This window comes from Jaculus jaculus, chromosome 1, assembly GCF_020740685.1.
Source record: "Jaculus jaculus isolate mJacJac1 chromosome 1, mJacJac1.mat.Y.cur, whole genome shotgun sequence".
NCBI classification, from domain to species: Eukaryota; Metazoa; Chordata; class Mammalia; order Rodentia; family Dipodidae; genus Jaculus; species Jaculus jaculus.
The window spans coordinates 57,594,110-57,616,086 of record NC_059102.1 but is presented as its reverse complement, the minus strand read 5'-3'; the positions used below and the strand labels follow the sequence as shown (position 1 = coordinate 57,616,086).

The 21,977-nt window shown below is 38.1% G+C and overlaps 1 protein-coding gene and 1 pseudogene across 4 annotated transcripts in view; one reads left to right on the top strand and one right to left on the bottom strand.

Moving 5' to 3' along the window:
• LOC101618180 (putative COBW domain-containing protein 7) overlaps positions 1-21,977 on the bottom strand; it is a 59,888-nt gene that overhangs the window by 25,397 nt on the left and 12,514 nt on the right. For 2 of the 4 annotated variants that reach the window (XM_045133260.1, XM_045133274.1), the window contains 4 exons: positions 13,126-13,185; positions 11,955-11,992; positions 3,897-3,943; positions 2,325-2,411 (listed from right to left, as the gene is read on the bottom strand). In XM_045133260.1, the coding sequence (XP_044989195.1) occupies positions 2,325-2,411; positions 3,897-3,943; positions 11,955-11,992; positions 13,126-13,185 (232 nt within the window). The remainder of the gene's footprint in view (positions 1-2,324; positions 2,412-3,896; positions 3,944-11,954; positions 11,993-13,125; positions 13,186-21,977) is intronic. The other 2 variants (XM_045133263.1, XM_045133270.1) reach the window with 2 other exon arrangements.
• Positions 14,654-20,703, top strand: LOC105943709 (annotated as a pseudogene).

Sequence of the window (21,977 nt, the reverse complement as noted above, 5' to 3'; positions counted from 1 at the left end):
CATTTTCTTATGATTTAGTTCTTTTCCTTCACACCATATATCTGATATAGTACACTCCTACATCGAAGAAGACATGATGTGACAGACCCTCGGAAGGAAGCTACTGTTGCCATTTGGCTAAACGGCCATGTTGTACCCGTCAAACTGCCCTCTGAACCCTATGCTTATGATCATAGATTAGTGCTGTCCTCAGCTTTGGACACAGAAGCGTCTTTTTCCAGTTGGTGGTAACTACTAGGGAGGCTCATCAATGTGTTGAGAATAAGTGACTGCTGAGTGCCCAGTGAGAAGTGGAACATTTCTATCATACCCTCTAAGCTGAGGAAACACCGGAAGAAGGGGCAGAAAAAAATGTAAGAACTGGAGGATGGGAAGGAATCCATGGAGCACGGCTTTCTAGACACAAAGTGGCTGTAGCACGCCTGAGCTCACGGTGGCTGGTGTTACCTTCACAAGACCTGCATAAGTCTGGGTCCACCAACATTCCATCATGGGTGCTGGAGGAGCTCATGATGCTCTGAACCCTTCCTGAAGAGTTACTAGTAGTTAATGGGTGCTGGGGAGGGGAGACATTTTCTTCAGTGGTGCACCCACTTATAAGTTGTTCCTATTAATAATCCTCCACCTAAACTCATGCAAGTAATTCTAATTAAACTAAGAAAAGAAAAAAGAGAAAGACATTAAAGTAGAAGAGAGGCCAGTTGGGAAGAACAGGGAGGGCCACAGGAACAAGAGACGGCAATGGGAGGTGAATATGATCATAATACATTATGTAAGTATGTATGTATTTTTTAAAATGCCAATACATAAAAAGGAAACAGATCACAAACTCCACTGGAAAGACTGGGAGCTCAGATAGAATAAAGTGCTCACAAACTGAAAATGTGTAATAAAATACTAAATATTTAGATATAAGGCAAGTTATAGGAAAAAATGAAGTTAGATGAACAAATAGAGAACTGATGATGAACAACTAAAAGGAATGCCACAGGACACCCTCAGCAAAAAGTTGTCCCATGTGCAGTGATCTCCCTAGCCACGAGACATTATTTTTTACAATTTAAGTGTATTATTACTAAAATAATATCAACTATAGAAAAATATATGAATTTCTTAGTCATAATCATTGCAAACAATCCCCTAATGAATTATAAATTTTGATTCAGTTTATAACATATACTGCATGAACTAATATCACAGTCCAAATCTGATGTCAGCAGAAGTTATAAATATTAAATATGGTAATGTTGAGCTATCATGAAAAAAAGCACTATTCCCACTAAAAATGAGCTGTAACAGAAGTGACTGAATGTAGCTTTGTGTAGGGCATTGTTTAGTTTTAAGTCTTAGTAAATAATTCAAAACAAGGCCCTGAGCTCTGAACTCATCTGAAAGTCCATCTTTGGATTCAAAAGGAATGGAGTTCTCCAGAGCTACTATCAAAATGCCTTTGGATTTTGGATCATTTTCTGTACTTGAAAACCATTCACATTATCCTGTTGATCAGCCTTGCCCACGGGCATTGAGGACATTAAAAAAAGCTGAAAGACAAGACATAGCTGATAATCAAGGAAACATTAACTCCAGAGGGGGTTGTGGGAGGGGGAGACTTGACACCAGCTGAGCAGGGGAAGACATCAAGGAATGAAGGAGAAAGAGCACAAATGAGCTCTATAAAAATGTATGGAACGGCCAATGGGGATGGGGACAGGAAATGAATTCAGAAATTAGCAAAGCAAGAAAACATGAGTAAAATTGGAACCTGAAAGACATATCCAGGGGAAAGTAAATTAACTGTCATAGGTGAAGTTAAGGGGTAGGAAACACTCTGACTTTAGTTAAGTCAAAGAGCTGACAAGAAAAGGCTTATAAATGCAGCAGGAGGACCCTGAATATAAGCCTATAAATTCTGAATTATATTCCTATTTACTTAATGGTCAATTAGCCAACAGCAATATATGTGATTCCTTAATGAACCTTAAAAAGCAGGTTAACCTGTATTTCACATTTCTACAGGGCAAGTGTCATGGTAAAAATACTCTATATACTGCATTTTAGATTTGCAGGTCCTTAGCACACTTACAATTTTATAACCAACGTTGTTTTTTAAAAAAATAATAATAAATTTATATTTTGTTTAAACGAAATACAAAAGCATAAAAATGTGCATACTGATGTAGTGCCACATGGTATTTCAACCACGTACAGACTGTAGAATGCTTAAGTTAAACATATGTATCTGTTCAACATTTATCACTCTTTTTATGGATACACTGAAAATCCTTTCTTCTAGATTTTTTAAATAGTCTCAGTCTCTATTGTACCTAACAGTTGTCCTTAACTTGTTTAACTCCTCTTCTGAAATCAAGTCTGTTTTGTTGATGAGAATGATATCTGCCAATGCAACTTGCCTAAAAGAGCAAAGAACAAACCCAAAAGAGCAATGTTAGGAAATCAAAAATAAATTTAGAAACAACTTATTTCAATCAGTCAAGGACCACTTTGGGTTCTAAACCAGTGACTCAGTTTACCCTATTTATTGTCAGCCAGTACAGAGGAGCTACACTCATCATGACACAAGTTCAGATTTCACTCAAAAATATTTTGCTACCCTAAGTCTATAACATAAGCCTCAAAAGTTTATAATCAAAAGAATGATTTTCAATTCTTGTTTTGTAAAGAAAAACATAAAACTCAGGAATATCTAATATGGCAGAAATAAGGATAATCCATGTGAGCCCTTGGGGAGATGATTCAGTGGCTAAGAGCACTTGTTGTTTAAGCATAAGGACCTGAGTTCAAACCCCAGCAACTTCTTAATAAGCGTAATGCAGCCACACATGTCTACAACCCCAGTGCTGAGGCAGGAGGAGGCAGAAGACTCACTGGTATTCCCTCATCAGCTAGTCTTGCCTGAAAAAAAAAAAAAAAAAGCAATTCCAAGTTCAGTGACAGACTGTCTCAAGGAAATAAAGCAGAGAGTGATAGGTACTTAGTTACATATTTTCTTCTATAAAAAATCCATTTCATTTAGTGCATGCGCACACATGTGTGCATATGCCAGGATCTTTTACCACTGCAATCAAATGTCAGATGCACACACCACTTTTTTTGTGTCTGGTTTTACGTGGGTGCTGAGGAATTGAACCAAGTCAGCAAGCTCTGTAAGCAAGCGCCTTACTACTGAGTCATTTCCCCAGTCCCTGTTACCTATAATAAAAATTTTCATAAGGAAAAAGTTGCAATAATGTTTAGGTTGATTCTACATGCTTAGGTGGGACAGCAAACAACTGGGCCTCATACTCCACAATGACAAGGAAGCAACTGCTTCCTGTGGTCTCATTTTCTGTCTGGATCATTCACGCAGGGGCCTCACTGTTAAAAGCAGCCGTTTTTCTGTGATATTCTCTGCCCTAAGCCACTGTCCCATTAACAAAAATGTGTTTAGGATAAACCATCTAATTTAAATATTTATAAATCTAAAGACAAATCAATTAGAAACATAAAGATTCTTAAGAATGGCTTGAAATACAAATTAAAAGTATTTCAATATATGTTCTTCTATATTAAATAATAGTAAAGAGTGATGCAGTTTGGGGGGAGAAAATGAACCATTTCTTCAATTCCAAAGGAACTCTATGACAATAAAATATTTACAATGTTACTATTTCCCAAATTCATCAAAATGAAAGAACTGTGCCCAGCATTCACATTATGCCACAATATAGGTGGTTTGGGATAAAATGTTATCAGACTATGATGAATCATTAATAAATCATGGGGAAAAATATATTTGGTAACTATATTTTTTTCAGTTTATTTTATGATTTCACCTGACTGATTAAAGATTTTTTTCTAGTTGGCCAGCAATCAGTATAAATTTTAAATATGAATACCTAGTAGCTTCATTGATAAGGCCATCAGGTTTTTCTTCTGTTAAATGCTGAACAAAACAGAATGTGAAAAGGATTACTGTGGTGCGATACGAAACCTACTGCCAACACAAAGGATTCTACTTTAAAGCTATCTTTCTTGCCGTTAACAAGACTTTAACAAGCTTGACCTGTAAATGCACAAATGCAGAAAAAACTTTTTTTTCTTGCTGGTACTGAAGATTAACTGTAGGACTTCACACAGGCTAAACTTCACTGTACCACTGAACATCCTATTTCTCCAGCTGTTTTAAAAAATTGTATTTTAGGTTGGGCATGGTGGCGCACGCCTTTAGTCCCAGCACTCGGGAGGCAGAGAGGTAGGAGGATCGCCGTGAGTTTGAGGCCACCCTGAGACTCCATAGTGAATTCCAGGTCAGCCTGAACTAGAGTGAGACCCCCTACTTCAAAAAACCAATAATAATAATGTGTTCTATTTCAAGACTCCTGTTGAACTTGCTCTGTAGCAAAATTCTCCTGCCTCAGCCTCCCAAATAGCTGGGATTTCAGGCCTATGCCACCAGGCCAAACAGATCTTTTTGTTTTCTTTATTTAATTTTTATTTGTTTGTTTGTTTTTGTTTTCTGAGGTAGGATCTTACTCTAACTCAGGCTAACCTGGAATTCACTATCTAGTCTCAGGTTGATTTTGAACTCACAGAGATCCTCCTACCTCTGCCCCCAGATGCTGGGATTAAAGGCATGCGCCACCACGCCCGGCTTGTTTTCTTTGAATGGTTTTGTTTGGTTAGTTCTTCTGGGTATTTTGTTTTATTTGTGGAAACAGGATGTCACTATGTAGCCCTGGTTGGCCTTGAACTATCAATCCTGCCTCAACCTCTTGAGCGTTGGAGTTACAGGTGTATGCCACCATACATAGATTTCAATTTTGTTGTTGGTATATTAAAGACAGCCAGGCATCTTTATGGAACAGAGTAAGGTTTCAGTAGATGTATATATACATCGTGGGATGAGCAGCTCAAGATACAGGACACGCATCATCTCAAACACTCCCTACAATCATCCTCTGTGTAACAGAGTATTTCCTTTACCTGCTATGACTTTGTACTTGTTAACTGTTTTTTCCTCTTGCTTCTTTCCCCTCCATCTCTAGTAACCACATCCCAGCTCTCAGTTTTTCTAGATGGCGCATACTGTGAAATCATGTACTATTTGATTCTGAGCCTAACTAACCACAAGGAACTTCTCTATCTTAAAGCATTTTTCATTGTAATTTGTGTTCTATTTTCTATAATGAACCATTGGGAATTGTGTGGAAGAAAATACAGGAGTTTGTACTTCTGCTTTTTCCTTTTTTAAAAAGAAAAAGGGTCCCAAATTAATAGCATCATAAAAATATACAAAATTATAACTCAAATTTTAGGCATTTTCTTTTTATGTAGATTTTCTTGAGATAATCATTTGTTATTACTTATTTAAAGAAAGAAGGGGACAATCACTGAAACTACTCCCCTCTACCCGGATGCTGGGGATCCAGGTCTTTGTGCACGCTAAGCAAACACTGTACTCCCGAGCTGCATCCTCAGCCCTTAAAACTACTTTCTTGAAATCTAAGTTACCTACCCTATTCCTATCCCCTGAGCCATTCCCCATACTACAATCATATAGATCAGAACTTACTAGGCTATTCAAATTCTCTAGAAACAGAAGCTGCGGGAGGGACACAGCCCTAATTCTGGCCTCTACACAGTGGATCCTTTGTAGACCCATACACACACACATAGCGATCTGGCCTCTTAGTGGCCCTTTATGTTGCTGATCCAGACTTTGGCTAACTCAAAAATAATACTGTGACTGAGTTAGAAGGCAATGAAGTACTTTTCATCTCTCTAGAAACAATTCTCCCTCAATATTATTTATAATATCTATGACATAGGGTTTGCCAGAAATGGTCCTCTGCAAATTCTTACTTTCACTCTCAACACGTTAACCCTCAAGAGAAGTTCCTGATCCAGTAAAAAACTGGTTACCAGCATTTAGAAACAACTACATCATAGTCACACTCTTCATATTGGAATTAAACTTTATAAAATTACTAAGTCATTACATGCATTAATTTATTTAGGCTTTAAAACTACTATGGGAAGTGACTGTTACTGTTTTATAAAAGAACTGAAATCTAATACCTTGAACACCAAAGAATATTGTATTTACATACTATCTTTGGTCTATTTATTTTTAACTGAAAACATGCCTGACAAAAGTAAAGAGAACATTATGTAAAAATTTTGTCCTCTTATGTCATGTAAAATCAGCTTTCTATCTGCAAGTATTAACTAAAGAATACAGAAGAGAACAGGTAGAAGGAGCATCCTGTACACTATTTTACCAAGCTAGACTCACAACTCATTGGAGGAGGTCATCATGGTATGTGCACAGTTTAGAACCTAAGGGCAAGTTGATAATAATTTTACTTAGTCTTGTTTAAGACCACAGATCAAAAAAAAATTTCCACTTCTAAAGGCTGAAAAAATGCCGTTCAGGAGGAAACTAAACTAAACTAACATCATGTCAATATTTTCACTTTGGAGACAATCCTATAAACTCAACTGCAGACCACTCTGGAGGTCTCCAAACACGGACAGTATCATATTAAAAGTGACCCCATGCCAAAAGACCAAGTAACATGCATAATTATTACTGGGTTGAGACTAGCACACATCCTATTATGATGCAACCTGCCTCCAGAGAATGAGGGTATTAGCAGACCTACAACAATCTGGCACATAGGCCCAACAAACAGCCCGTAAGTGGACTATCGTTAACAACACTATTTGTTGACATCGATATATAAGTGTTATTTGAAAAATTCTATACAAAATGTAGCAAAATATCCCATTCCATTGAGCAATAAGTCTACTTACAATGAGACAATTATCAGGGCATTTGTTTCTGGATGATTCTATAATCCTGAAAATCCTTATAAAACTCTGAAATATTTTAAGGTATTATGTTGATAATTTGGAATTCATTTACATATTAACTGGATTATTTGGCAATGACTTTATGAAGCAAAATAGACCTGACAGAAGATTAAAGATTTGCTTTTTAGTTTTCCTAAGTATAATTTAAAACGGTATTTCACAAAGTAAGATACAATCTATTTATTCCTCCAAAAGTTTAGAAATTTCACTCAAAGGTAAAGGGTAGGGATGGGGGTGAGGTTGGAGAGATGACTTAGCGGTTAAGGTACATCCCTGGGAAGCCTAAGGACCCAGATTCAACTCCTCTACATAAGTCAGGTGCACAAAGTAGTACATGGGTCTGGAGTTTGCAGTGGCTAGAGGCTCTGGCATGCTCACTCTCTCTCTCTCTCTCTCTGTGTCTTCCAATAAGTAAGTTTTAAAAAAAAGAGAAAAAGTAAATGAGGTAGACTAACACTTGATTACCTCCAGACAGACAAGACAGATTAAATCTAAAAATAATTTAAAGTTCACAAAATAAAAGCCTGCTAATATGTACAATTCTCTTAGTGTAATATCATATATAATTATACCCTAAGAGATAAATGCACTGTTCTATGCACATATGGAAGATGTACAAACATTAAAAAATAATAAACACACACTAACATTTATGTTTTCTGAATATCAGCCCTACATTACTTAGAGTAACCTTTACTGCGCTGGAAAGATGGCTTAGTGATTAAGACATTTGCCTGCAAAGCCAAAGGACCTCAGTTCTATTCTCCAGGACCCATGGAAGCCAGATACAAAAGGTGGCACATGCATCTGGAGTTCATTTGCAGTGGCTGGAGGCCCTGATGTGTCCATTCTCTCTCTCTTTCTCTCTCTCTCTCAAATAAATAAATAAAAATATTTTTTAAAAGTAACCTTTTTTTATACATCAAAAAAGGCAATAATGATTCTGGTACTAATTAACCCAACATATTCAAATGCAAAAGTTCAAATACCCAATGTGGCTTATCACAACAAAATGAAACTGAAGTAATAATCAATATCATGGGTTATCATTCACAGGTATAAGGGAAAAGAGGACATAAAATGTTGGCCAAGGACTAAAGCAGTTAAGGCACTTGCCTGCAAAGCCTAATGACCCCAGTTCAATTCCTCAGGACTCACATAAAGCACAAAGTGGCACATACATCTGGAGTTCATTTGCAACAGCTGGTGGCCCTGGCATGCCTATTCATTCTCTCTCTCTCTCTCTTTCTCTCTCTCTCTCTTTCCACGGAAATAATATATATATATATATATATATATATATATATATATATATATATATATTATTATATATATATATTTTTTTTTTTTAAATGTTGACCAAAGGATATAACCTTCAGCTTCACAGGATGAATACATTCTAGAAAGCCAATCATGACATAGTGTTCAATTAAGACTACTAGATGGAGTCCTTGAGATCTGCTGAGCTTAGATCTCTCCCCACATACTAGCAAAAAGTACAAACTAGGGCTGGAGTAGGCAAGGCCAGAGGATCCTAGTTCCACTCTCCAGGACCCACATAAGCCAGATGCACCAGGAGACACACACATCTGGAATTCGTTGACAGTGGCTGGAGGCCTTGGCATGCCCATTCTCTCTCTCTCTGCTTCTTTCTCCCTCTCAAATGAATAAATATATAAATATTTTTTAAAAGTACAAACTATGTGAGCTGACACATATGTTAATGCTTGACTATTTCACAATGTTTTTACAACATATACACATGTATATCAAGGCATAAAATTTTATGCCTGGGCTGGAGAGATAGCTTAGTGGTTAAGGTGTTTGCCTGCAAAGCCAAAGGATCCTGGTTCGACTCTCTAGGACCCACATAAGCCAGATGACCAAGGGGGCACATGCATCTGGAGCTCGTTTTCAGTGGCTTGAGGCCCTGGCACACCCATTCTTTCCTTCCCCCTGCCCCTCTCTCTGCCTCTTTCTCTCTCAAATAAATAAATAAAATACATTTAAAATGTTTTTAAATTGTATACCCTAAATATACGTTTTATTTGTGAACATCAATCATACTGGGGGGGGGCGGGCAAGAAATCTTTGAAGTTACTTATGACTGTAGATACAACTTCAAGAAGGGGCACGGGGTTCTTTCCTGCAAAAATAAAATAGCAAGCAGGACCAAACAAAAGAAAATAAATCAAAGCTATCTTAAAATTCACTGGCTAAGAAAGAACTGTTGCTAACTAAAGTGGAAATAAATTCAAAGATGTCAGAACAAGGCAGGAAGGGGAAGCAGCAGCTCTTTTACATGGATGGTTATAGATGCAACACTGCTTCAGCTTTTAAAACATTGCATAATGTCAGCCTATTTTTCTTTCTCGCCTTTTCCAAACCAGACTGCTTTCAGACTGAATTGTTTCAACAGCTTGTGCAATTCAAGAGAAGAACCAAAATGAAACCCCTTCCTTGACCTTTTCTCTGTAACTTCATTCATTGATTCCATGGCATTAAATGCTGTCACATTTGTAGAACTGGAAGAACAATGTCAGTAGCCTGGGTGTCAAGCCATGAGAATAGAGGGCTGTCATTTTAAGTTGTCCAATTCTTTGCCCATGATTAAAAAATGAATATTTCAGATCAATGGGTGACAATCCCATTAGAGTGATAGCCTATGATATCAATTACCACTTCAGTTTCAATTTGGCTGGCTGGCCACAGGGTACCATTTCTCAGCTTTACTTGTGATGGGCTGGCTCTGTGAAGCATGACACCCTTAAATTGCTGCCCATTATCCAAGTGTCATTACTTGTACTGCCTCAGAATTCTCTGAATCACAAGCAGCTACTGAGGTCAAGCTTTGCAACCAAAGGAATTGGACAAGTTGGCAAATTCTTTATATAAAGGCAAAGTTATTTATCTGGCATCCGACTCAGAAAATCTAAAGTTTCCATTATCCTGACAGTATGTCAGTTTGGTGTAGGTATATTGATTTAATAATTTAAGAGGTTTTATCAAGGTGGCAGGGGTTAAACGCATACTGTGTTTGCATTATTCACAATGATGCTTTGTTTTCTTGGCCGCTATCATGCTGTTAAGAAATTCTATTCCTCTCTAGATCCAACTATACCTATAAAATTATTTCCACACATATAAAATTCAAGAGTTTGACTTTGGATATACTATATTAAGTCTACCAAAAAAACCAGAAATGTCATAGCTGCTATCTCATAAGTATACCAAATTTATTAATAAATATATAGACAGCAAGAATTCAAACATGCCTATAATCAATGTTCAAAAGGAGAAATCCATGGCTTCCTGGGGGACTTGGGGGGGAATTTTTTAATATCAATATTCACATTTTGCTTGAAATGATTTCAAAACAGCCATTAAGATTTTTTTTTTTCCTTGAGAATGCTCATAGGCACACATGGGTGTGTATATACTACCCTTCCCTAAGTCAGTTTCTCTTCCCGCCCTTTTCCTGCCCATAGTTAAATTTACCTTTACTTTAAAAAATCCGGCTTGTTTCAAAAAAACATAATCAAGCCCAATGTGGTGATCCACACTTTCAATTCCAGCACTCAGGTGTAGGAAAGAAGGAGGATTCTACGTTTGAGACCAGCCTGAGATACCAAACAAATTCAAGGACAGCATGGGTAAAAACACTGCAACCTTGTCTCCAGAAAAAGAAAAGAAAAAGCAATTAGTTTTTTTCTTAATAAAACTATAATTTTATAATATTGATTCATAGTCTATTTATAAGTTTAAATTATGAACTCTGGTAAAGGAATTATGTTCCAAATTTCTCAAATAGGGCACCCTGAGGAGGTAGTTGGTAGTAGCCATTTGACAAAACTGATATATCTTCCTGTGTAAATCTGGTAGGAAAACAAACTTAAAAATTGGCAAGTTCAGATGCATTAAGAGGTAAAATACAGAATTAATGAATTTCTAAGCATTTGTTTTAAATTCCCAAGAAATTATTATTATTATTAATATTGTAATATTTATTTCTTTGAGAGAGAAAGGGGGAGGGAGAGAGGGAGAATAAATGGGCACGCCAGGGCCTCTAGCCACTGCAAACAAACTCTAGACCCATGTGCCACCCTGTGCATCCAGTTTTACATGGGTACTAGTGAGCAGGACCTGGGTCCTTTGACTTTGCTGGCAAGCACCTTAACCACTAAGCTATTTCTCCAGCCTAAAATTATTATTTTGATCCTTGTATGTAAAGCTGACTTTAGTATGGGACTGGGTGCTGGGGCAAAGATAGGTTCATTTTCTACTAATAGTGTTGAGAAACACTATTTTATGTTTTACAACAATATGCTTTTAAGGGCCTTACTTAATAAATTTTATAAACTGAAGCCAACTAAATGACTCAGCAATTAACAAAAGCATTCACAGCCATGGATCCTTAATGGAGAATCTGTCCTCAGTACTCTAATGTACAAATTGTGGTTTCTTCAAAATCAAGTAAGACAATATTTTTAAGCCCAATTTCTAGTTTATAACAAAAACAAGACATCATATACTTTACTAAGCTCAATTCCTTTTACCAAACAGAAAAACTTACTAATAATGGGGTCAAATTCTAGTGAGGAGTTACACCTACCCAAATTTTATCCTGACCCCATAGCCTTATTATAAAATATTATAGTTAACTCCAAATTTTATCACAGCATGAAACCAAACTAAAAGAAAAGAAATACATACCTTAAAAACACAAAATAATTTAAAAACTTACAAATGCATATATTACTGAGAATACTACTTTGAAAAAGATTTTCGCTTAAAAATTTCAACACACACACACACACACACACACACACAAATAGCTGGTCATGGTGGCACATACCTTTAATACCAGCACTACTTGAGAGGCAGAGGTAGGAGGATCACTGTGAGTTCGAGGCCAGCCTGAGATTATATAGTGAATTTCAGGTCAGCCTGAGCTAGAGTAAGACCCTATCTCAAAAAAACCAAAAAAAACAAAAAACCCAGAAACAGAGACAATAATACAACTAAACCCCTATATTCCTAGCCCTTCACAATTAATAACCCATATTCTCTCAACTTACTTTTATTCCATATTTTGAATCTACAACAGTTACAATACCTATAAAGGAAAAAACACTTTAATTAACCTTTTAAAAAATGGTTATTAGTATTATATAACCATACTTTGAGAAGAAAATTAAAGCTGTCTTTCATTTCAAATACTATTTAATACAATATTTTTTGTCTTATGAATGGTAATTTAAGTCAATCTCAAGAATAAATGCATTTCAAGTATGTATTGAGGATCTACCTCTACTTCTAAGAAACTAGAAGTTATAAAATACATTTAAAAAGTAACAAATGAGATTTTGGTGCTTAAAAACTTATAATACATACTAAGAGAAATTTTATAATATCATGTAAAATGTGATCAATTATATAAGACATGTTATTTTAAGTTTATTTTCACATAACCAAAATCAATGCTTTCCCAATGTTTATTAAAGAATCTGAGATACCTTTAACATTTTATTCCTAACCTCTCTTACTAAACCTAGCACACAAAAAATGTTGTATACAAGTACCTAAGATCTCAAATGATCCAAATGATCAATTAGTTTAGTCATCTCTGAACATATGCCAAATAGTTTCTTTGAAAGTTTAGGAGCAGAATTTCATGCTGCCTCTTTTGTGCCCATGAAGCCCAGCCGCAATGATTCTTAAATTTTACCCTACAAATCTCTATTTTAAAATTGGTTTAAAGAAAAGTGGAAGAGAAAGAGAGAAGATGGAAGGTAATGAACACAGTTGCTAAACCAAGGACATGACATAAAATTTATAAGCATGAAATGTAACAAGTGATCAGGTAAATAAAGGAAGATGAGGTGTGTATACACTTAGTTCTTATCTTTAAGGGAAAATGAATGAAAGCAGTACTATGACCCTTCCATTGTCTTGGACTAACATATAAAGTGCTAACATTATACTAAGGGCTGGACTGGAGCAACAGAGGACACAGGCAATCTCTGTGGCATTTTAAGATGAAAGCCCAAATGGGGACTTGAGAAAAAGGCTGATTCTAGTCCTGTGACTGTCTGGGGCTTGAGAAGCTCTATGAATAAACATTTCATTATAAACTATACAAGCTTAAGAAACAATAGCACAGTGAATTAAAATTACAATAGAAACAAAATGAACTTAACCATACAAATTAATTTTACTTAAAAGCAAAAAAAATTATGTTTAACTTACCATCAAGATAAATATCACTCCCTAGTTCAGCATCGACCCAAAACATAGACGCCACAGCACCTGCAAATTCAAAGTAGGATGATATTTATCAAATTAAAATATTTCTTCAAATTGCAAATCCTGATTTTTATCTGTTCCGATTTACAGTAAAAGAATTAACTAACACACAAATTAAACCTGGACTTCCTTCCAATCTTCTTATGGGAACTATAATGACTGAACTTTTAATAATTTAGTCATTCCTATGGCTCTATTTCTAAAAAAATAAAAATAAACAAAGACCAACCTATAACAGTCATAAATCAAATTACAAGCTCTACCAGTGTCAAAATAATTTATCAACTGACACTGTCAAACAATTTGAGCATAATGGCTGAATACGCATAACTTATTTTTATTTTCTCATCTCCTATTGAATAAGATAATCATATAGACCAAAATAATAAATCATCCCTCAAAGGAAAGGAAACCAAACAGATAATTCTGAAGATTACCAGTTTAAAATAAGCTCACTTATAATTTTTGTAGAAAAAAATGTCAAACTGTAAATTTTCTGGTATTACTCAAACTTTATACTACTTATTTAGTATCAGGTATAAAATTTGGTCCTAAAGAAAAATTATTTCTCAACAAGAAACTTAAACTTATTTTTGACATGAACTGGTTTAGCATCAAGGTACATGCCCTGATTACTATGCCGCAACACATTAAACAGAAAACTGACAGAAAGGAAAGTATTTGATTTTCCAAAGCATCACTGTCCCAGTTAGTGACGGTGCTGTCTGAAAGAATGAGCAAAGGGGAAAACAAGGATAACTGAACTCATTCCCCTGTCTAAAACTGTCCACTAACCTGATAAGATGTGGTCCCCTAAGCATCACTCTGTGTCAACAGTGAAATACCTGTCAGCTGTTTACAGTGATTACTCATGCAAGATATAGCAAGGGCCACAAGATCTAATGGTTTCCTGATACCTATTGATTTTTTCCCAAAAACTTAATAGTTTTCCAATTTGACTTGAAATAGGATTTGTGAGTAACAGGAGCTGAATCAATGTCTGTCCTTTTCAAGGAAATTACTTTACCATGACAATTATTTAGCTTAGAAGTGGAAAGTGTCAGTCTCCTAAGCGAGAAACAACTGAATTGCCAATAAGATTTCTCTTTACTTTCTTGGTTAAAAACATGATTTTAATTAATAAAGAAGAAGTAAGTCTACTGCATCATTATGCCAAGTCAAAGGCATACTCATGTTTTCACTCAGTAAAATACCCAAAATTACAGTTTCATAACTTTTACAAATGTGTTGACTTTTATTAAATAAGTAGCTCTTAAATCTAGCCACTAATAGCTACTTATTTTTAAGCTGAACTATAAAAGTGTATCCAAGCTTTCATTCTAAATGTTGACTTTTGATACAATCCTAGCAGATTACAGAGCTGTTGTTGAAAATATGGGTAAAGGTGTTTAGAAGCAGAAAAGATGAGTGCATGAAGTAGCTGATTCTTCTCCCCAAGGAGCACTGAACAATGTCTGCAGGTATTTTTTATTTCTTCTAAAGATATGCTAAAGGCGTCTACCAGGCAGAAGCCAGGAATGCTGTTAGACATCCTATAATAGCCAAGACAGCTCCCACTCACAACAAATAATTATCCAAATTATCCAAAATGTCATTTGTGTCAAGGCTGAGAAACTCTATACACTCTCCCTTCTTTAAAATCTAATAATGAGGGCTGAAGAGATGGCGTAGCGGTTAAGCACTTGCCTGTGAAGCCTAAGGACCCTGGTTCGAGGCTCGGTTCCCCAGGTCCCACGTTAGCCAGACGCACAAGGGGGCGCACGCGTCTGGAGTTCGTTTGCAGAGGCTGGAAGCCCTGGCGCGCCCATTCTCTCTCTCTCCCTCTGTCTTCCTCTCTGTGTCTGTCGCTCTCAAATAAATAAATAAATAAATAAATAAAATCTAATAATGAGACTAGAGAGATGGCTCAGTTGGGAAAGTTCCTGCCATGCAAATATGAAGGCCTGAGTTCAGATTCCCAGCACCCACATAAAAACTAAGTGCAACGGAGCACACCTGTAACCCCAGAGCTGGGGAGGTGGGCAGAAGGCTGCCTGGGGCTTGTTGACTAGCTAGTCTAGCAGAACCCGAGAGCTCTAGGTTTAGTGAGAGACTCGGCTTCAAAAACTGAAGTGGGGCTGGGGAGATGGCTTAGTGGTTAAGGCATTTGCCTGCAAAGCCAAATGATCCACATTTAACTCCCCAGGACCCACATAAGCCAGATAACAACGGGGCACATGCACCTGGAGTTCATTTGCAATGGCTGGAGGCCCTGGCGTGCCCATTCTCTTTCTCTCTATCTGCCTATTTCTGCATCTCTCTCTCTCTCTCTCAAATTGATAAATTAAACAAACAAATAAAAAACTAAAGTGGAGAGTAATTGAAGACACCTGATGTCAACCACTGGGCTCCACATACAAATGCACCCACACCTGCACTTACGTGCCCCACATATATTCACATTACAAAAAAAACCTAACAAAAAAGTAAAAATTTTAAATGTCAAAATCTTATCATGAATGACCAAAGATCAGTCTCTTATCATAAATTCTGAAGAATGATGATCAAAATAAGAAACAATGTTCCACATGAGCTATTATGACCACTCCTAACTCAATCCTCACCCTCAACAGATGTTACAGAATAGTTTACAAAACCCCAGTACTTATCAGATCTATCTTCCCAAACAGGAAGAAGTAAAACTAAAAGAAAAGTAAGAAAGGGAAACTCAACAACAAGAAAAAACCTGCAATAGCAAGAAATTTTAACTATTTCTACACTTATCAGAGTGTAACTTCATAGTGCTAAGAGCAAAAGGGAACAAGAGGTTTGAGGGTGCTGATGCCCCACTCCAAGCAGTACCGGATGTATAATACAAAACACAGTAAACCCAAGAGGCAGGAGGGGCGTACTGGGTACCTTGAGAGAACAGACAGGAGTGGCCCCATTACCCCATACAGCTCTCTGGTCTGGGTTACTCATTTCAGTTATTTATGGACTGGTGGGTTGGGGTGGATGGGTGGTTGTGCGTGTGTGTGTGTGTGTGTGTGTGTGTGTGTGCGTGCACGTGTGTGTGTGTGTGTGTTGTACATGCACGCTCATACGTGTGGATTTGGAGGCCAGAGGACAACCACAGCTGTCAACCTCAGGCACTATGTCTATTTCTATTTCTTTATGAAACAGGGTTTCTCTCTGGACTGGAGCTCACCAATTAGGCTAGGTGACTGGTCAATAAACTTCAGAGATTCTCTTGTTGCTGCCTCCCCAGTGCTAGGGTTACAAGCGCCACCACTGCACCTAGCATTTTACATGGGTGCCAGGGCTAGAACTGAGTCCTCATGCTCACAAGCTGAGCACTGTGCAAACTGAGTCACCCACAGCCCCCACCTGTTTCCTGTAGCTTCCCTGGCCTGCTCTTGCTTGCAAATGGGATTCAAGAGAAACCTGTTTGGTAAGATAGGCAGGGTATTCAAAGGACTTTATCACAGATGTAAGTAAATGAAAGGACACGGACTCCCCACATCAAGTACAAATGCACACACATGATTACAGCTCAGATAAATAAAATTGATAAATGTCAGCAAGGGAAAAAGCGACTGAAAAATGAATAGGCTACACAAGTGGCAAGGACTTCATTCCTCACAGAAACATAATCTAAGAAATCAGAGAGAAAGAAGTTTGAAGGATTTATTCATAACGAAGAACTTAAAATAATACAACCTTACCAAAAACAAGCTCAAAAGCTAGAAAAAAGAACACTATGCAGAGAACTTGAAACACAAATGAAATTAATTGACATACTATTCCTTAACCAGTTATTTCATTTGAAATAGTAAAAAACAGACTGGAAAGTAGTAGAAACAGAATTAATATTTAATAAAAAAGAAGAAGAGAAGGAGGAGGAGGAAGAAGATTTAGCCCGATGCACAAACTGATGCATGCATTTGGAGGTTTGCAGTGGCTAGAGGCCTTGGCACACCCATTCTCTCTCATGCTCATTCTCTCTCTCTGTCTTTCTTGCTCCCCTTACAAATAAATAAATATATTTCTTTAAAAATAAGGATTTAACATGATCACAGTAAACATGACACAAAGATGAACCAGAACAAAATAGAGCTGGGGTATAGCTTACTGGTGAACCACCTGTAAGCATGTAAAAGCCCAGTACCAAAAAAAAAAAAAAAATTTAAGTAGATAAAGTTGGTATAGCACCCAATAATCTGACATAAAAATTAATGATGGTAACAAAAGGAAAATGTCCTAAAGTATGGAGACAAAAGCCCAAAAACAAGAGCAAAAATTCCAACACTTTTAAAAAAAAAGTTTTATTTCTTTATTTAATTTATTTGAGGCAGAGAGAGATGGAAGAGGAACAGATAGAGAGAATGGGTGCACCAGGACTTGCAGGTGTTGCAAATGAACTCCAGATACATGTGCCACTTTGTGCATCTGGCTTTACATGGGTACTACTGAATTAACTTGGATCATTAGGCTTTGCAGGCAAGTGTCTTAACCACTAAGCCATCACTCCACCCCAAAATTCCTACACTTTTAACAACCAGATCACAACTACTTGTACCTGGCACCAGTGACTTGACATCTTCAGCCTAATTCCTAATGAACTATAGTGTCCTATCCAAATGGCTATTCTCAAGAAAGGCAATTTGCTCTATAAAATTTGCTACTAACAAAATAGTCAGATGCCCACCTATCAATCCAGAAATGAATACCCACCCCCCAGACAAATGGCCCATGAGAAAAGAAATAATTTCCCCTTTGACTATTCTAAAGAGAATGCCCATTCCCTCCCCACTGCCTCTTTGCAGTATATTACAATATGCTGTCTGTCTCTTTCTTTTTGTGTTATTGGATAAATTCTTTTTAGTACAACTCTTGCCTTCCAGACGCCAATTTGTGTGGCATGAAGAGCTAAGGACATGTTATACTTGAGGAAAAAAAATGATAAATACCATTAACAAGTATCTGGCTTACATTAAAAATTTCTACATTTGGGGGACTGGAGAGATGGCTTAGCGGTTAAGCGCTTGCCTGTGAAGCCTAAGGACCCTGGTTCGAGGCTCGGTTCCCCAGGTCCCACGTTAGCCAGATGCACAAGGGAGCGCACGCGTCTGGAGTTCGTTTGCAGAGGCTGGAAGCCCTGGCGCGCCCATTCTCTCTCTCCCTCTATCTGTCTTTCTCTCTGTGTCTGTCACTCTCAAATAAATAAATAAAAAATATTAAAGGGCTGGAGAGATGGCTTAGCGGTTAAGCGCTTGCCTGTGAAGCCTAAGGACCCCGGTTCAAGGCTCGGTTCCCCAGGTCCCACATTGGCCAGATGCACAAGGGGGCGCACGTGTCTGGAATTCGTTTGCAGAGGCTGGAAGCCCTGGCGCACCCATTCTCTCTCTCTCCCTCTATCTGTCTTTCTCTCTGTGTCTGTCGCTCTCAAATAAATAAATAAAATTTTAAAAAAAAATATTAAAAATTTCTACATTTGGGATATAAAAGCAAGTCACCTTGAGGGGATGGCGGAAAACTTCTAGAGTAACAATGAATGTCCCAATGTAATAAAACAGTGACCACAAAGCTTTATGAAAGGTTCCTAAAGGAAAATGACCAGCAAGTTCCCTTTCAGGAATGGCAAGCATTAAAGAAACAGCAAACAATGAAACACTCAAAAACTTTGCTCTCCAGATCCCACATAAGCCAGATGCACAAAGGTGAGGCAAGCACAAGGTTTCACATGCTCACTAGGTGGCACCATGCCTGGCTTTATAAACGTTTGTTGTTTTGTTTTTTTGAGATAGGGTCTCAGTCTATCCCAGGCAGACCTATAATTCACTATGCGGTTTCAGGGTGGCCTTGAACTCACAGCAATCCTCCTACCTCCCAAGTGCTGAGATTGAAGGCATGTGCTATCAGGCCAGGCACCAATTTTTTTAAAAATACACAACCCACCTTTACGTATGCAACAAATTAATTTTTCTAAATAAAGTTAGGAGAAACACTAAGCGATTTTCATACTTCCAAAAAAGTAAACCAGGAAGAAGGGCCGGGAGCCAGCGGAGGCCAGCGGGCAGGAGCTGTGTGCAGGAGCCGCAACGAGCTCCCCGCTCCTCCCACGCCCTCTGGGAGTACCCGCTGGGCATGGCGGCAGGGAGCCGAGCGGGCCGCCATAGACAACAAGTTCACCAAGGAGCTGGACCAGTGGGTGGAACAGCTGAACGAGTGCAAGCAGCTCAATGAGAACCAAGTGCGGACGCTGTGCGAGAAGTCTAAGGAGATCCTGACCAAAGAGTCAAACGTGCAGGAAGTGAGGTGTCCCTAACAGTCTGCGGCGATGTGCACGGCCAGTTCCATGACCTTATGGAGCTCTTTAGGATTGGCATGAAGGCCCCAGACACGAACTACCTATTCATGGGTGACTACGTAGACAGAGGCTACTACTCTGTGGAGACCATGACTCTTCTTGTGGCCTTGAAGGTGCGTTATACAGAGCGCATTACCATATTGCGAGGAAATCGCTAAAGTGGACAAATTACCCAAGTATATGGCTTTTATGATGACTGTTTTCGAAAGTATGGAAATGCCAATGTGTGGAACTACTTCACAGATCTAGGTGATTATCTTCCACTTACAGCTTTAGTAGATGGACAGATTTTCTGCCTCCATGGAGGACTCTCCATCCATAGATACACTAGATCATATAAGAGCCCTGGACTGTTTACAAGAAGTGCCACATGAGGGCCCAATGTGTGATAGTATATTTCAGAAACATTTAACCACGCCACTGGTCTCACGCTGGTTTCTCATGCTCACCAGCTCATCATGGAGGGATACAATTGGTGTCATGATCGAAATGTGGTTACCATTTTTAGTGCTAGACCTAATTACTGTTATCATGGGAACCAGGCTGCTATCATGGAATTAGATGACACTTTAAAATGCTCTTTTCTTCAGTTTGACCCAGCACCTCCTCGTGGAGAGCCTCATATTACTCAGCAGACCCCAGACTACTTCCTGTAAACTCCTCCCAGGAACACCTTTCTTTACGTCATGGACCAAACGGTGCCATACCAAGAATGAACATTCAGCACAACCTGAGACTGAAATTTCGTCCACTGCTCTAGAGGGTCAGTGTAACAGTCTGCCTGCTCTGTTTACTGTAACGCCGTCTTCTCAACTGTTTAAGCAAAGAAGGTAACTCACGGCTTCACCTCCTTTTGTGCTTACTTGGAAATTTTAGTTATGGTGTTGAACAGGCATGGACAAACAGAGATGAGTTTATTTAAGAAAAATTCACAAACTGACTTTCACATAATTTTCCTTTATTTTATCAAAATGTATAGCTGAAAAAGAGATTTTTCTTGGGAGTATGTTGTCAAAGCATTAAAGAGATTTCCCTTCATTTAAACTAAAGTGCTGTTTCCTGTTGATCTGCATATTTCCATACATTTGTCATGACAGTGCTTGCATCCTGTTTGGTGTCTGAGCAAATAAACTTTCCCTTTTAAACAAAAAAAAAAAAAGTAAACCAGGGGCTGAGAGATGGCTTAATGGTTAAGGTGGTTGCCTATGAACCTCAGGACCAAAGCTTGATTTCCTCAGTAGCCATGTAAGCCAGATACACAGACACACATGTGTCTGGAGTTCATTTGCAGTAGCTGGAGGCCTTGGCATGCCCATTCTCTCTCTCTCTGACTGCCTCTTAACCTCTCAAAATAAGTAAGTAAATAAATAAAATATTTTTAAAAAGCTAAGTGATGTTTCATGATGTTCACTATCTAAGCAGCACAAGATTTTCTCTATAAAGTAGCACAACTGGCTATGGTGAAAGAAATATTTGCTATTTAAAACAAGGCATACAAGATATCTTCCTATTACCAAACTCATTTAACTTTTTTTTGATTTTATTTTTGAGAGAGAGAGAGTGAAAGAGGCAAAGACAAAGAAGCAGAGAGAGAATGCCAGGGCCTTTCATTCACTGTGAATGAATGCAAGGTGTATACGCCCCTTGTGGCATATGTGCAACATTACACACCTGCATCACTGCATCTGACTCACATGGGACCTGGAGATTTGAACATGTGTTCTTAGGCTTCGCAGGCAAGTAAATGCCTTAATTGCTAAGCTATCTCTCCAGCCCTAATTTACTTTCTAAAACCAACTTATAATACTCTAAGAACTATCATTGAGGTATTTTATGGGTGACCAAGACCCAAAATCAGTAGCTTTCCCTTGGCTAAATGCAGGAGTTGTCCTTTATAGAGGAATATCTAGATCATTGCACCTTACCAGATATCAGAAGGGTCTAGCCTTTTCTTATCTCTGTCCCCTTAGGAAGTACTTCCACTCTCTTCTGAGAAGGCCCTTCCTACAAAATTGACCTTTTTTCAGAAACCCTGACCCCATACACCTGACATCAAAAAGAATTAGACTGGTTGAGCCAACCACCCATTCATGTGCTCATAAAAAACCCCAACCTGAGGGCTGGAGAGATGGCTTAGCGGTTAAGTGCTTGCCTGTGAAGCTTATGGACCCTGGTTTGAGGCTCGACTCCCCAGTACCCACATAAGCTAGATGCACAAGGTGGAGCAAGTATCTGGAGTTCATTTGCAGTGGCTGGAGGCCCTGGTGCACCCATTCTCTCTCTCTCTCTCTCTCTCTCTCTTTGCCTCTTTCACTGTCTGTCACTCTCAAATAAATAAATAAAAATAAACAAACAACAACAAAATTTTTTTTTTAAACAAACCCAACCTGAATCTTGAGGTGGGCTTCTCCAACCCCTCTTACCT